General features: G+C 42.7%; 1 protein-coding gene across 2 annotated transcripts in view; it reads right to left on the bottom strand.

The window, feature by feature from the left end:
- Positions 1-14,194, bottom strand: part of LOC116326471 (calmodulin-binding transcription activator 1-like) — a 54,459-nt gene that overhangs the window by 20,658 nt on the left and 19,607 nt on the right. For both annotated transcript variants that reach the window (XM_031747792.2, XM_039611771.1), the window contains exons 4-5: positions 2,826-2,893; positions 4-139 (exon numbers count right to left, since the gene is read on the bottom strand). In XM_031747792.2, the coding sequence (XP_031603652.1) occupies positions 4-139; positions 2,826-2,893 (204 nt within the window). The remainder of the gene's footprint in view (positions 1-3; positions 140-2,825; positions 2,894-14,194) is intronic.

Below are 14,194 nucleotides of genomic sequence, written 5' to 3'. Positions count from 1 at the left end.
CACCTCTACTCCCTGGACTTTCAGCTTCATGTGATCCTCTCGGGTGGTCTTGCCATCTTTCCTTTTCTTCCAGCAGTACCCATCTTTCCTGTACTTCACCTTTTTACGGTTGTAGAGGATCATAGAGCCATTCTGAGGTCTGATGGGATACAGGATAAAGACGTAGTCAGGTATTAGGTTGGTCATTCAGAATAAATATTTGTTAAAATGTCTTTGAAGCTAGCAGCAAAGCAGCTCTCTGGGATACTGAACAGAACATGAGTTTTGTGCTGGATTCCTAAAACTTCCCGTAATACCCAAAAACTTCTGCATTGCTCAACTCAAACAAGAAAAAAAACAAGGAAAAAAAACATGTTCCTGGTGTACACAGTGACGTCAGCGTTACTCTCCCACAGTCAAGTGAGCTGGTCTCATGTGCTCCCTCCCCACTCATACATAGACTCCGGCTCCTACATGTTAATATTTTAGTAGGGTGATTTATTGGCACGGCAGGAACATTGGCCTCTAAGCTCCCATTCTATATACACCTATCAGGATGCTCACACACAAACACACGGGCGCACACCAGGAGCCATGCATGTACACGTACACGTGAGACACAGATGCTATAGCGATATCAAAGGTGGCAGGACCTACCGCCGTGCGTTCTTTGGGCTCAATGTCAAACCTGCTACTCAGCAATCAATCATTACACTTTCAAACATTAAGGACAGGTGTGTGTGTGTGTGTGTGTGTGTAGGACACTGAAAAATGCTTTCTCTGCCTTATCTCACCGCAACAGAGAGAGAACAGACGCGTTAACAATCAATAAACTAACATATACTCACGAATGCTCTCTCGCTCTTTCTCTCGCAGTCACATGCACACAAACACACGTTCATACACCTCCTCTTACTGTCCTCGTCTTCATCTACCTCTAGTCTTTATCCCTGTTATCACACCATCTCTTCATTTTCTCTTTTAAGGCTTCTTTGGTTCCCCCATTCTCCCCTCCACTTTTTCTGATCTGCTCATCTCATCTGTTCCCTTTGCTGCTATCTTAACCTGTGCTTCTCCTTTCATCTAATCTCCTTTCCTTTCCTTTCCTTTCCTTTCCTTTCCTTTCCTTTCCTTTCCTTTCCTTTCCTTTCCTTCTCATATATGTATATGGACTTAGATGATTGCAATTTACTCAGAACACTGTGAGCAGCGAAATTGAATTTACTTTGAGCTGATTTTCTTTGACACCTTAAATCTGTTCTGTTTTGGGGGGTGAGCCTGCCAGTTTCTTAGTGGAGTGGAGACCCCCACCCTCCCATCAAAGCCGAGTTTAGTCTCTGTCTCGAGCAGCGTGAGTCATCTTAGAGCTGCTGATTCTAATTATGTTATGGAGAAGATGGATGAGATCAGATGTGTGTGCGTGTGTGTGTGTGGGCGGCACATGCGCACGGGATCATACATATGTGTGCATGTGTGTGTGTGTGTGTGGCGACAGGGGCGCGTGGATGGTGCCCGTACTGCTCACGAACCTTCTGATTCAAGCAGACATAAATGCTATTGATTGTAACTAGGCTGTGATGTGTGGGATATAAAAAGCTTTTCCACTGTTCCACGGTGTAGCAGAGCAAAAAACAGCGATTGCGAGGAAAGTGGGAAAAAAAGAAACAAAACAAAAACGCCACAATAAAGAGACAGAGTGGGTAAATCCGGTAAGGGAGGAGAGAAGGAGGAGTTCATTACACTGAACAAATGAGCTATTTCAGTCAAGGGGGAGAAATGAAGGTCATTGATTGTTATCTTAATATCGACCCCCCACAAGTGTGCAAACACATGCACACTTATGGATGCAAACGCACGAGCGTGCACGTGCATGCACAAAAACGCATGCGCTGCACGTAAATGTCACGGGCCCCGTTAGCTGATCTTTCCATCTGATGGGATTAGGTGTAATCTGTTCTAATCGTGCCTCATGTCATGTGTAAATGGGATTATATCTAACTGCTGCTCAATAACACCAATATGACTGCTGCTGCTGCTGCTGCTGGGAGACTGAGGCTATACGGCAGCACAACCAATCAATGAGAAATCCATCCACAACATAAACTGTGCTGCTGGCCTCCGGCTGCTCCCGAGAAGAGTCCTTTAGCTGGCACAATAGGAGCGCAGAGGCATATCCTGGGGCTTTCAGCGGTGTCAGTAATCAGAAATGGGGCCACGGGGGTGACCATTTCACTTCCTTAACTTTACTTTACTTTTCTTTCTTCTTTCCTTTCTTGCTTCCCCGTCTCTGTCATTTTTCATTCTCTTTCAGTCCTCTACTTACATCTGTATTAACTAGAGTAAATGTCAATAAGGTGATTTATCAATAATTCACACTGCCCTTTCCTTCAGTCTTTTATTTTCTCTTCCTCTTTTTCCTACCCACTTTCCTAGCTATAACCTCTCCCCATTCTAGGAAAAGAGCTGCTTATGGCTCATTCGGATCGATGAATATTCAGTTCTGGCATGTGAATCCCTGTTCACACCCCATCTTATATACACAACCCCCCCTCACCCTCACTCATCTGAATTATACATCACTTATCCTAATACATTTACATTCATTAATACTCCATTTCCAGCTGACTAGGTGCTTTACAGTCCAAGCATGTTCTGGAGCATTCTCTACATGTAGAGCAGGCCGGCTAGAAGGACCCTTTGGAGACAGTCGACGTACATCACTAATGTTTTAATCAAACAGAGGCGCTCAGTCATTGAGATTAAACCAACGTGAGCCACTGACTGATTGAGCGATACTGTGTTTTTGTACGTGTGTGGAAATCATTGTCTGCTCTCTCTCCCCTCACCTGGTTTTCGGCGACGTCGTCAGCCACTCATCGTGTTTCTCAAAAGTGATGAGATATGCAGCAATTTCCTAGAGAGACAGAGACAAGGCAGAAAGGTTATATTGGTGTGTGTGCGTGTGTGTGTGCGTGTGTGTGTGTCACAGAGAGATAAAACATAACAGGTATTTCCAGATGACCTGCTGATGCCCACAGAGAGCGTGTCACTATCTTGATTGCCACGGTGAGGTCTGGGCGTCTGATTGGTCACAGTGCAGCCAGTCAGAAGACAGATATAGAGGACAGACCCTCAGGGCCAACAACCAATCACACTCACTGACACACCGATGTTTCCCTCCACTGGGGAGGAAAAGCTATCTCCTAAACACACACACATGCTACATAAACACACACACATGCACAGGGGTTGGGTGGGGGTGGGTGTGTGTGTGCAGACCTATACACTAGCTGAGAGAGTGCGCTGATAGGAAAAGTTTTCTTGTACTTGGCAGTTTCACAGTTTCCCGGCAGATAAAGCTCGCTCCTAACTCGATTCTTAATTCCTCTGGCTCTCTTTTCATCTCCTCAGCTCTCCTCTCCACACAACTTCTATTCTTCTTCCACACTCAAATGAATCCAATAAGGAAAAAGAAAGTTCAAATCGTACAGGTGCATTCTACCAAGAGTAAGGAAAAACAAAACGCCCGTACACACACACACATACACACAGAGATGAAGCCAAAAGAAACTCTTGTTTATACCTCCTGCTTTTTAGTCGCTCACGCAGCATCGCCTTTTCCTTTCTCTCGGTGAACCCTCTAACCTCTGACTTCCTCCTTGAAACATCGTTCTTTCTCTATCTTTCCCCGACTCCCTTCTCACCCACTTGTTGTGAAAGACTGTGAAATGTAAATTGTCCTCTTAAGGCAATCAGTGTTTGAAATGTGGCACAAAGCAATAGTGAAGAAGACATCAACACTCCAGCACTCCTTCATCTGCCCCCTCAGATCAACAGTCTCCTCTCCAGACCTCCTCTGCCTCTTTCTCCACGTGTGTGTGTGTGTTTAGGTATTTGTCCCAGTTTGGCAAGAGAGTACTTTAGCTCCACACCGATCAGACGAGATTGGGGGGGACCAGCTGAAGGGTGCTTGCACTTAACTGGATTGTTTTTATTTTTTTATGTACCCCATTCGTTCCTCTCATTCCAACCCCTTACTGCCTCATCCTACATTTATGTGTGTTTATGTGTGCATGTGTATGTGTAGGCTGGGCTGTTATCACACCCTTAATAATTATCACTCTCAAGCTGGCCACTATTAATGTCTGTCTGTCTGTCTCAGGCACATAAAACTGCTCCGAGTCATGGTTGGGTTGGATGCACACAGGCACATTTTCAGCCAAAGCTAGGCACAAACAACAGACACACACACACGCATGCACACACGCGCGCACACACACACACACACACACACACACACACACACACACACAAACGCAAAAGGAGTGCCTCATTCATTTATGCATCTATTCATTAGCTGTGACAGGCAGCCACCTCTCCTCCTCCCAAACCACTCCGCAGCAAGTCAATATCCTATATGGCCTCCACAGCTTCGGCCAGGCACTCGTGCCCCCCTAGTGACTGTCAGCCAGTGGGAGGCGGGAGGAGAGAGGAGAAGAAGAGAGGAGACAAGGGGCTGGGAGAGACAGAAGGATGGGAGGATTAAGAAGGAGGGAGAGAGACTTGCAATTAAAGGCCTGCCCCATAAGAGCCATTAAAAAAGCTAGAAACAGAAGAGTCAGCTGAAACGGCCGCCTGACACACTCTAAAACACACCCACACACACATACACTTTCACACTGCGCACACACACACACACACACACACACACTGCTGCTCACTCCCTCAACAGCACTCACGCTCACCCGTGTGAGGAGTGACAGAAGTGAGACGGTGAAGGTCGAACCTCAGGAAGTCACTGTTATTGTCCCAGTAGAAAGCAGTGATGGAGTGCTTTGAGCATGCCTGGTGATGGTGACACACTGACCCTTTAGGAATACTGTGTGTGCATGTGTGTGTGTGTGTGTACGTGCAGGCGCACGTGTGCGTGCATGTTAGCTATGTCAGACACACGGACAGGGATGAGTATCTTCCTCAAGGGATCTACTCTAGAAACCCAGACATTCTGCATGTCTGTGCGAGTCTACGTAATAATACATCACGACAGGCCTGCCTGAATGCACACACACGCGCACTATTCCCAACACACACCTATTCCTGTCTGTCTGTGTGTGAGAGAAACTGAGAAAGAGACAGAGTTACTTAAGAAGTATCTAACAAAGCAGAGAGCATAAGTGGGAAGTTAGATTGGAGCGAGTGATGCAGTTAGGGAAATCAGCCTCCCACTCATGCATCACTGAGACCATCTCCCTCCAAGAAACTGGCATGTACAGAACAGCAGACAGACAGCAATACACACACACACACAGACACACACACACACATTCAAACACACCCATTCAAACACACTCACAGGCCTCAAGGAGATTTCCACAGGAGGGAGGGGGAAGTTGGGGGGGTCGCCTACACAGCAACAGACTTATCCAGGAGCTTTCCCCAGGGAGATTCCGTTATAGGGTCTAGCTACAGGCTAGCGTGTGTGTGTGTGTATGCGTGAGAGCATGTGTGTGCGCATGTTTGAAGTCTAATGATGAGCATCACCCCGACAGAGATAGGGGGAAAACAGAGCTGTCTATAAACTGGAACTGTCACATCCATTTGAAGTGCCTCAAATGAAGGCTGCTGCTGGTTCTCACCAAAGCAATCATCTGGCATTGAGCAGTTTATTTTGGCAGTACAGGAGGTAACAAGCTGAAGTGTCCTTTTCAACTACAGAATTTTGTCTCTGCCTTTCTCCTTGAGCATGATAAGTCTTGTATACATACCATATGACGGGGGTGAAACAAACCGCATTAGCATTACAAGTGCCTGATGTTCACAGGCACTCTATTCATAGAGTTCATTTTGCTTTCTTTTAGCAAGCATACAGCATTTGTGTTATTTATGTTATACATCAATTATTTGTCCGTTTCATATATTTTTATTTCAAAGTTTCACCGTATAAAACACATTACAGTGGCTGTCTCGCGCTAAATCCACACGTAACACTATTTGATTTGTGATCTGAAATGTGACACGGCTCATCTCTCAGCATCCCTTTGTGTAACGCTCGTTGCTGACCTCTAAAAATCACCAATGTCATGGAGCATCGGTGGCTTTTTTGTGCAGACTCGAGCTGCAGTAAAGATTATGTTGCAAAGAGAAAGCCGAATGCAGACTAAGTTAGGCTTTGCCTTAAGCTGACATTAATGATGTGAAGTCTATTGTAAACCAGACCAATAATGTCTTGTTTGCACTGTGTTCTCTAACCTGGCTAATTAAAATGTGTGGTGCGAACAGAGAGACAGACAATGACTTATGACGAGGATAATTTTGTTCTGTTCTAGCCACACAATAAAATTTCATCAAGTCTATTGTAAACCGGAGCAATAATGTGTAGTTTGTATTATATTCCCAAACTGCCTCTCTCCCCACAGTGTGTTACTTTCAACAGCCTTTATATTACCTCCACTGGCTAATACAACTGCTTAATGCTGTTTCCATAACAACTGTTGCAAAGCCCCTGATCAGAATTCCTCTCAAGCTTGCCTTGTGTTTATCATATAAACACCTCATCACACACTGAGTAACAAACACATGCACGGCCATGGACATAAAAGACTTGTACACACACGCATACAAATGGGCCGTTAATACACAAAGTCGCTTGTATACAAAAATAAATATATAAAAACAAAACTAGTCCTGGCTTTGTCTGCCTATCCTCCTGTTCTCTCAGTGACACACACTGCGAGACAAACACACAGCTGCACACATACACACACAGACACACAAGTTTATGCCGCTATCCTCAAAGTCTAACCAAAACACTTAACTTAACCACGATCCCATTAAAAGCTGGCCTTCTGTTCCCAAAAAAGAACAGTGGTGCCAACAAGGTTGGTGTGTACAATGGTGAAGGTCCTAAAGATGAAACAAAACTGGGTGCATACACACACACACACACACACACACACACACACACACACACACACACACACACACACACACACACACACACACACACACACACACACACACACATATATACATATTTAATGTTGGGCTATCATTGAGGGATAAGGTCTGACCTTCAGTGGGGGCCCGCCTCTGTCACCTGGTTGGGAAAGAGACATGTGCATCGCATTCATCTCTGTCTCACCCCAGCTCTCGCAGCATTCACGCGCAGGCGCATACGCTCACACTCAGACATGCGTGCACCCAAAAATATCCCCCATGTCAAAAATATACATGGAAGGATGCACAAGCATGAACAAGTGTATACACACACACAACGCGGAGGCTTAGTCTCTGAAGAGTCTGAGAGTATGTAGTGGCTGCTGCGCATGTGAGTGATGGCTTTGTAATGAAAAAGTCTCTCTCTCCTCTCCTTCACTCCATCTCCTTTTTGGTTTGACCTCTTTACTTTCCTCCCACCTCTCCCATTCCCACAGCTCACCTTCTTCTGCCTTTTTCCCCCCCTGATTTTCTCATCTCCCTCTCATCACCCTTCCCTCCAAATTTACAGAGGTCCAAACGGTGAAGGTGGCAACACACACACACACACAGACACACACACACACACACACACACACACACACCCACTGACGGTATTGAAAGTAGCACAAACTCTTTTAGTGGAGACCTGAGAGCGAAGAAGAGACAGCCTCAATCCACTGGGGGAACATCAATCATATTTTTCTAAGACTTCCCCTCTCTTGCGCACCTTACCTGTCCTCTTCCTCTTGCCTTGCATTTGCATTTGAGGAGACGGCCCCCACTCTCTCAGCAGGGGGGGTGAGCACATCAAAGACGGCAACAGGTGTGTGGTGTCAAACACAATGCCAGGAACCCCGCCGCGTTAGGGCGTCTTGGATAAAGCTTGTCAGAGTCCTCAAAAACTCCCGCAAAGTTAACCAGGAAAGGGTGCTCAGACACATACACACTTGCACACACAGACGGATATTTGAAATTTCGAATGATGAAAGCGCATTTAGCAGTGGGATTTTTTTTTCTTTTTTTTAAGAAGAGAAAGCGACTTGGTGGCAGCAGCGGGTCGGTGGGGGGTGGGGGTGTCTCACTGAAGGAGTCCCCAGTGGTTGTGTTAACCCCTGATGCCTCTTCTCGTTGTGAGTCATTCTTCCCTCGGAGGGTGATCTCTGCTCTGCTATTGTTGATGTTATTGTTATTGAGGAGGTTTAGTATGATAAGGAAGGAGAGAAAGAGAGACAGAGAGAGAAACTGAGAGACTGGGAGCGAGAGAGAGTGAAAGAAAGTGTGTGCCACCTCTCATTGGCATAAATACTTGTTTACAACAAGACATAAATTGGCACCCTGTCAGTCAGCCTCTCTATTTCTCTTTCGTCTTACTCCCTTACTCTATTTCCTTCTCTGTCTCTCTCCCCCCCCCTCTCCTCATCTCTCCCTCTGTGCTGCTAAGCGTATTATAACACTCCCTGGTTCAGCCCTCTCTCATTACCATATTCTAATTACATTCGTTAAGGGGAGCATTTGGGAGTTTAATGAATAAATTTGAAAGATGGGTCTCTGTGGCGATCTTTAGGTTTGTCTCCTTCTCAACCGACTAAAGATGGGAGCATACGTGCGTGCATGTGTGTCTGCATGCACATGTGTTTGCGCACCTGTTCAGTACGTGTGTGTGCGCGCACGCACGCTCGGTAAATATGACTGTAGCTCCATTTCAGAAAAAACAAACAAATCTAGTTAGCTCCTGGATCTCACGTGGAGATCAAAATCTAAATCTAAATCAATTCAGACTTCTGTTTGTTTCTAACAAATAAAGATTTCATGTCATTTGGTTGTTGTTTTGGAGAAGAAGAAAAAAAGAAAACTTGGGAGCCACCCATGTTGAAGTCATGCATATTTAACTCTCCTCAATGCTCAAAAACAAGCTGCCAAAGACAAGCATCAATTTACAGATGTACAAATTGCTTGCAATCTCGAGTTTATCTTTTCTACTGACAATAGAGCTGGAGGCTTCAATCTGGGAGACGGGCAGGTGGAGTCATAACAATCATAAGCAAAAGTAAACATGAAAGGTTATCAACCCAGCTCCGCTCACTGGCTTCCATTGTTGTGCAGTTTGATCTGTCTCTGCCTAGGACGAAGCCCTGGGCTGTGGACCTGCGCTCACTCTTTCAGGGTATTGCAAAATGTAATGTACCTTTCACATGGTTTAATAAAACAGTCCCCAATGTGTTCCCAGTTCTGATGATTGCCAGCTCGCGCTTCAAAGAGTGAGGGAGAGAGAGAGAGCAAAACTCACTTCTTGCTAAGAAATCAAACTTTTTTTTCAAATGTAACCAAATTATGTGCTTTCACTTGGACAACTGCTTTGATTACTCACAATTAAGCAATACCACAAGCAATAGAATCAAGATGGAGAATTTAATTTAACCATCGTCCCCACAGAATTCATTTTTTACTGCAACTTCAATTTAATAAAATGAACATTTTCTTCTTTGGCTAAATAAATTATTATTGCTTATTTTTTTTAAAGATCTCAGACAGCGAATCAGTTTCCTGTTGAACTGAGCAAAGGTATAAACACAAATCAGAATTTGGGCAGCGTCTTGTGGTAAAAAGTATGGATTTGTATCATTGTGAATTCAGCTTGATGTGTACAGATCCATCCTGAATTTTTTCCAGCACTTCAATTTGTATTAAACTATAACACCAGGGACAGAGTATACATATCTCGAACAAATTACGTGAACTGCAGGATGCTGTAGAAGTTAATAGTTTGCAGTACAGTGTAACACTAGATCCAAAGGGGCTCCTCTTCACACTATATTTACAGTAAAGATACATAATGCAAGGTAGAGCCCAGAGTCATCACCTTCTCTTCAAGTACTGTGATTCATGCAGTGGGCGCAAAAGAAGGTGTGCTATCTTTAACTCTTACCGCTACATAATGCAAGCTATGTGCATGTATATCTATCTATATCTATATCTATATATATGTATATATCGGGAAGAGAAACTTCAGCAAAATTTTATGGTTTATATCTGACAGCAAGCATATTTTCTTTGTCTATGGAGACACTGAGTTTACTTAAGTTTGGTTGGCTTTGTTGCAAATACTTCTGCCAAAGCTATATAATATTTGCTAATTTAATGCACTTTTAGAGATTCAAAGGCACACAGACATCAGTCATTGCCTTCCAGGCTGTCCTCCTAACTTTCCACCTCATATGAACTGTAATGGGGTGTGACTTTCTAGTTCAACATGCAATAACACCTAAGAGCAGGCAGAAATTGTAGCTTAGAGTCTCACAGAAAAAAAAATGAGGCTGAAGTTGTGTGTTGAACCTAGTTAAAACTTGCTAGCTACTTATAACCATACTGCCAGAACATATATACTTTCAACAATAGGTAATTGTGCACCTAGGCTAAGTAATACCTGTTTTGTGGGTGGGAAATCTTGCTGCCGCCATGTTTGCAGCAGTCATGAGCGATTACTTCCACTCGGTAATCATCTCATTTTTGAAAGAGAGTGATTTTGCCTCAAGTGTTAGGGTTGATTTCAAATAAGCAAACAATATTGTTATTGTGAGTGTCTGAGTCAGACACACAATCCAGAAAACAAGACTTTTAATCTCTGTGACTTGGTCAAGATGCAGCTGAGACAAGTGAGATGCTCTGCCTTTAGGTGTTTATAATGTCCCCTTCATCCGCTTTATACTGCATATTGAATCAATTAAAACACAGTATATGCTCTGCCAGTATGCAAATGCAGCATTGCCATCCCATATATAGTTGCCTCCTTGGAGTACAAGATGATGGATGATATATTACAGCTGAGCTGGTCTTAGACTAATGACACAGCTGCACTACAATATACAACTTAGTGCACAGCTAATAGTGTATATGCAGAGAGACAGAACGCACTCGCACACACATACACACAAATGCCACCTTGTTTAATCCCCCGGGAATCAGTGAAATTTGATTACCATGACTTTTACAAACACACTCCATATGAGAGTAGACATTCCATACATCAGCGAGGGGGGCGAGGCAGGAGAAGGAGGAAGAAGAGGACAGAATCGGGGAGATGGAGGAATATGTAGTGCTAGATCGAAGTGCAGTTGGAGAGAAAAAGACTAGACTCCTGCTGTGAGCCCCTGAATGGAACAGCTCAGATATCATAACTCACACTGAAAGTGCAAAACACACACACACACACACATAAACACACACACACAGACACTGAAAAAAAATCTCTATATATTACGGTAGATGTTGGGAACAGCATATTTACCAGTAAATGTATATGTGTCCCTGGGTAACTCTTGTAAATGTTTACATTTCCAGAATAATGTTAGTGGAAAATACTAGACACAACACCATGGGATTCACACCTCTCTCACTATGTTTTGTTGTGGATATGATGTTGTGGGCGGCCAATTAACCCCTTTTGCCAACCTCCTCTGAAAAACTGAGAAATAAATTGAGCATACAAACATAAATACAAACAAAGCTGAAATTAATGCTTTGTAGGTTTTAAAACATGCAATCATAATTGACCTACAGTCATGTGAAAAAAAAGTTTTCAGAAGTCTCTCTATAGTCCTGTGAAAAATTATGTAAAGTCTTGCTGCTTCCATAGAGATATGGAAGGTGCTCGTAATCAAGTTCCCTTGATTAATTGATGATGATTAAAATCATCAACAAGTGTGAGCAGATTTTGGCAGTTTGCTGGTCCAGAGCATTCAGGTTTGGGTTAACACAGCGCAACAATCTTTCTAGCAGCGGATGTCCCTGCAAATCCACTTCAAGGTTAGATCAGCGAATGCTCAGAAAAACTGAAAAAACCCAAGATCTATAGCTCAGACTCTACAGGCCTCAGTTAGCTTGTTAAAGGTTGAAGTTCATGACAGTGCAATTAGAAAAAGACCAAGTATGGCTTGTTTTCTAGGGCTGGCAGGAAAAAGCTCATGGTAGCTCATGGTTGTAATGTTGGATCTGTAAAAACCATAAGACTTCTGGAACAATGTGCTCTGGAAAGACAAGACCAAAGTGGAGATGTCTGGCCATGATGCACCAAACACAGCATATTAGCACAAACACCTCATCCAGCATGGTGGTTGAGGGGTTATGATGTAAGCTTGTTTTGTAGTCATGGGACTTGGGTACACTGAAGCAACTGAGTCCACCATGAACACGTTTGTATGTCAAAGTATTCTAATGTGAGGCCATCATTCCTCAATTAATTGAAGCAACATTGTAAAGGAGCCAAAACCCCTTCACAAAAAATGACAGACATACAGAAAACCATTACTTCAGGTTATTGCTGCTAAATGTAGTTTTATAAGCAACTGAATAATGTTTTTTTTTAAAGGACTCCATAGATTCCTCTATGGAGGAATACACCATATTAGGGCCATTGTATGATATTGAAGCATAACATTATTCGGTTTTAAAAGCAGATGTTGTGCATCAAGCCTCTTTTTTTCCACATTTGTTAGAGCCATCCAGTGCACTTTCACTAATGTATAAATTCATAGAAATGTTTGTGTTACAGTTTAAGTTTTTAATTGTGATTTTAAAGAGTTTTCTGAAACAGCTCTGCACCAGGAGAAACATTGTTCACAGTGAGAGTGTAGTAAACACCCCAGGAGTGCTCAACTGTTTGTCTTCTTAACTCATTAACAAGTGAAAAACACATTACCATCCATAAAAACATCTACCAATAAATGTTAAACAATTCACTGCTATAGACATTTACCACTGTAACATGCATCTCCTTTATGAAATCATAAAGTAATGAGCAAACAGATGATAAGTGGAAATAAATTAGAGTGTTCTGAATCTACTGCAGCAATTTGACATTTCTTTATTATTACCTTGTATTTTTGGTCTGGAGTGAATGCAGTTGATCTAACCCTAGAAATGCAATTTAACGACGACATAATCTTACCAGTTTTAATTAAAAATAAACCTACGGACTCCAAGTGGCCATTAGATGATGGAAGCTTATGAGGCCAACACACTTAGATCCAGTGCGATATCACATTAACAAAACTGACAATTTAACCCCACAGCAACTTTACGCAGCAAAAACAAATGTGGTCGGATAATTTTGCATCCCCTTTGCAAATACGTATGAACTTTGATTGCGTTAGTGAAAAATACTTGAGCTGGGATGTTTTTATTGACAATTCTATTCATCTTGGATTAGCTACAACAGAGGCAGTTAATAGTGCTATGTACAAAATTAACTGAGGCAACTTTGCATGGAACAGACAACAAACTGGAGAGTAAATTGTGGTCTCTTCACTCCAGAAAAAAGAATATTCTGTGATGTATAAAAAAAGACAGGCACAACCATAATCTGTGTCTTTCCAAAAATGCAGCGAGAAAAAAATCTGTAGAGACCAAATTAGCATCGTGCCAGAAACTGCAAATTTGGAGACAGACAGACGCAGAAATAAAAACCATAAACACTCCAATCATGTCTAGGGGAATAAAATTAAAGACTAGGTTACAATTCACAGGTTACAAATATATGTACTCATAGGCCCCTTGGTTAGGTACACCTGTTCAACAGCTCGCTAACACAAATATTTCATCAGCTGTCAGTATATTTAGGCATGTAGACACAGTCAAGACGATCAAATGAAGTTGAAACTGAGCATCAGAAAGGAAAAGAAGAGTGACTTAATTTAGAATGGTCTGAGTATTTCAGAAACTGCTGTTCTATTGGGATTTTCCCATGCAACTATCTCTATTTAGACAGAGGCATTTAGATGGACCACCTTTTCACAGAATGCTCTGTCATATCAGGGAGTGAGCTTCTGGAATAGTCTTCCACTGTCAGTGAGGGAAAGTACAAATCTCCCTATCTTTAAGAGTCGTTTAAAAGGGTGGCTGAGGGACACACAAACATGTGATCATGTTTAATTAATCATGCTTTATATTGGACATGAAAAAGAGTTAGTGTATTACAAAAAGGGAAACAACAATTAGTGTAATGGGTCAGTGCAATATTAGCACAGTCAGGGCATGTGTAATACTGGGGTTTGTGCAATATAATTGATGTGTTTCCGTTATTGATATCTATATTGTCCTCTGTTGTCCACTCTTCTTCTCTCATTGTTTGTTCTAATATAATGTGATCACTGTTTTTGTTCTTGTCACATGATCTGTAAATAGTGTCTTTCTATGTTTTTACTAACTTGTGTGTAACACCAACCAGCCAGAGGGTCTGCAG

This window comes from Oreochromis aureus, linkage group 5 (assembly GCF_013358895.1).
Source record: "Oreochromis aureus strain Israel breed Guangdong linkage group 5, ZZ_aureus, whole genome shotgun sequence".
Lineage (NCBI taxonomy): Eukaryota > Metazoa > Chordata > Actinopteri > Cichliformes > Cichlidae > Oreochromis > Oreochromis aureus.
The sequence above is the reverse complement of the archived record's forward strand: the minus strand, read 5'-3'. Positions and strand labels throughout refer to the sequence as shown.